This window comes from Echinops telfairi, unplaced genomic scaffold (genome assembly GCF_000313985.2).
Source record: "Echinops telfairi isolate 266 unplaced genomic scaffold, ASM31398v2 ScPeMD7_7459;HRSCAF=8497, whole genome shotgun sequence".
Taxonomy (NCBI): domain Eukaryota; kingdom Metazoa; phylum Chordata; class Mammalia; order Afrosoricida; family Tenrecidae; genus Echinops; species Echinops telfairi.
Window position 1 is genome coordinate 3,402,684 of NW_022111359.1, and position 1,678 is coordinate 3,404,361.

Below are 1,678 nucleotides of genomic sequence, written 5' to 3' on the forward strand. Positions count from 1 at the left end.
TTGAGTTTCTAAAATGTAATTTAGTAGGAAATAATGGTTAGAAATGGCTTAACTCAACCCTCAGTCAAGTGTTCTGGCTTGAAAATGCAGATAGTGGATAGTGCAAAAAATATGTCCATTCCCTAGAAATGTCAAATGTGGTCATACTAACATTCATTTGTCTCTCTTTAGGGAGCGGTTGAGTGATCAGAGAGGACAGAAAATCCCTGCATGTGAAGTATGTGGGAAAACCTTTATGCATTTCTCTTCCCTGAAACTACATTTAAGACGACACAGTGGTGTGAAACCCTATGAATGTAAAGAGTGTGGTAAGGCCTTCAGTTGCCCCACATACTTCCGAGAACATGTGCGAATGCACACTGGCGAGAAGCCCTATGAATGTAAGTACTGTTGGAGAGCCTTCAGTTTTTACTCATCCCTGCAAGAGCACGAGAGGACGCACACTGGAGAGAAACCCTATAAGTGTAAGCAGTGTGGAAAGGCCTTCACCTGTTATTCTTCCCTCCACGGACATGAGAAAACACACAATGAACAGAAAACTTACGAATGTAAGCAATGTGACAAAACTTTCAGTTGTCCAAAGTATTTTAGAATACATGTGAAAATGCACAGTGGGGAGAAACCCAATGAATGTAAGCAGTGTGGCAAAGTGTTCATTTGCCCCAAATATTTTCGGAAGCATGTGAAAATGCACAGTGGGGAGAAGCCCTATGAATGTAAGGAATGTGGGAAAGCCTTCATGGTCCTCTCTTATTTGGAAAGCCATGTGAGAACGCACACTGGTGAGAAGCCCTTTGAATGTAAGCAATGTGGGAAAGCATTCAATTGGCCCACCTCCTTACAAGCACATATGAGAACGCACTCAGATGAGAAACCCTATGAATGTAAGCAGTGTGGGAAGTCCTACAAGTGTTCCAAATACTTTGAAATACATGTCAGAATGCACAGTGGAGAGACACCCTATGTGTGTAAGGAGTGTGGAAAAGCCTACAGTTTTCCCTCATCCCTTCGAGAACATATGAGAACCCACAATAGCAAGAAAATTTATGAATGTAAGCACTGTGGTGAAACTTTTAATTGTTCTAAGTCTTATCGTGTACATGTGAAAATGCACAGTGGAGAGAAGCCGTATATATGTCAGGCATGTGGAAAAGCCTTTGGTTTTCCCTCATCCCTCCGGGAACATATGAGAACACACACTGGAGAAAAACTCTATGATATCAGAAAGAAACCCTATGAATGTAAGCAGTGTGGGAAAGCCTTCATGTTCCCCTCATGCTTTCAAAGACATCAGCGATCACATAGTAAAGAAAAGCCCTATGAATGTATGCAATGTGGGAAAGCCTACAAATGCCTCGAATCCCTTCAAGGACACCTGAAGAAACACACTGGAGAGCAACCCTTAGAGAAAACGTAGGCACGCTTTCATCCATTTATAAAATCTTGTGCACACAAGCAAACACGCTGAGGGGAGTCCTTCTGAGGGAAAAATGATGGGAAAACTTCCAATTTAGCTGTTCCCTAACCTTACACATGAATTCAGAACAAGGAGGGCGTCTTTTATACATATGTTTTTGCCATTGTAAACACTTCATCCTTCATAGTAATCTCTTTGTGTATTAGTTTCTAGTTTATGTTCCTGATATAAGCATCTAAGATAATGTCCCTCTATGTTCTG

The 1,678-nt window shown here is 41.4% G+C and overlaps 1 protein-coding gene across 1 annotated transcript in view; it reads left to right on the forward strand.

The window, feature by feature from the left end:
- The window catches only part of LOC101663460 (zinc finger protein 709), a 61,213-nt gene extending 59,541 nt beyond the window's left edge, over positions 1 to 1,672 (forward strand). The window contains exon 4 of the mRNA XM_030888297.2: positions 261 to 1,672. Within this exon, the coding sequence (XP_030744157.2) occupies positions 261 to 1,417 (1,157 nt within the window). The 3' untranslated portion in view covers positions 1,418 to 1,672. The remainder of the gene's footprint in view (positions 1 to 260) is intronic.
- Positions 1,673 to 1,678: the final 6 nt, after the last annotated feature.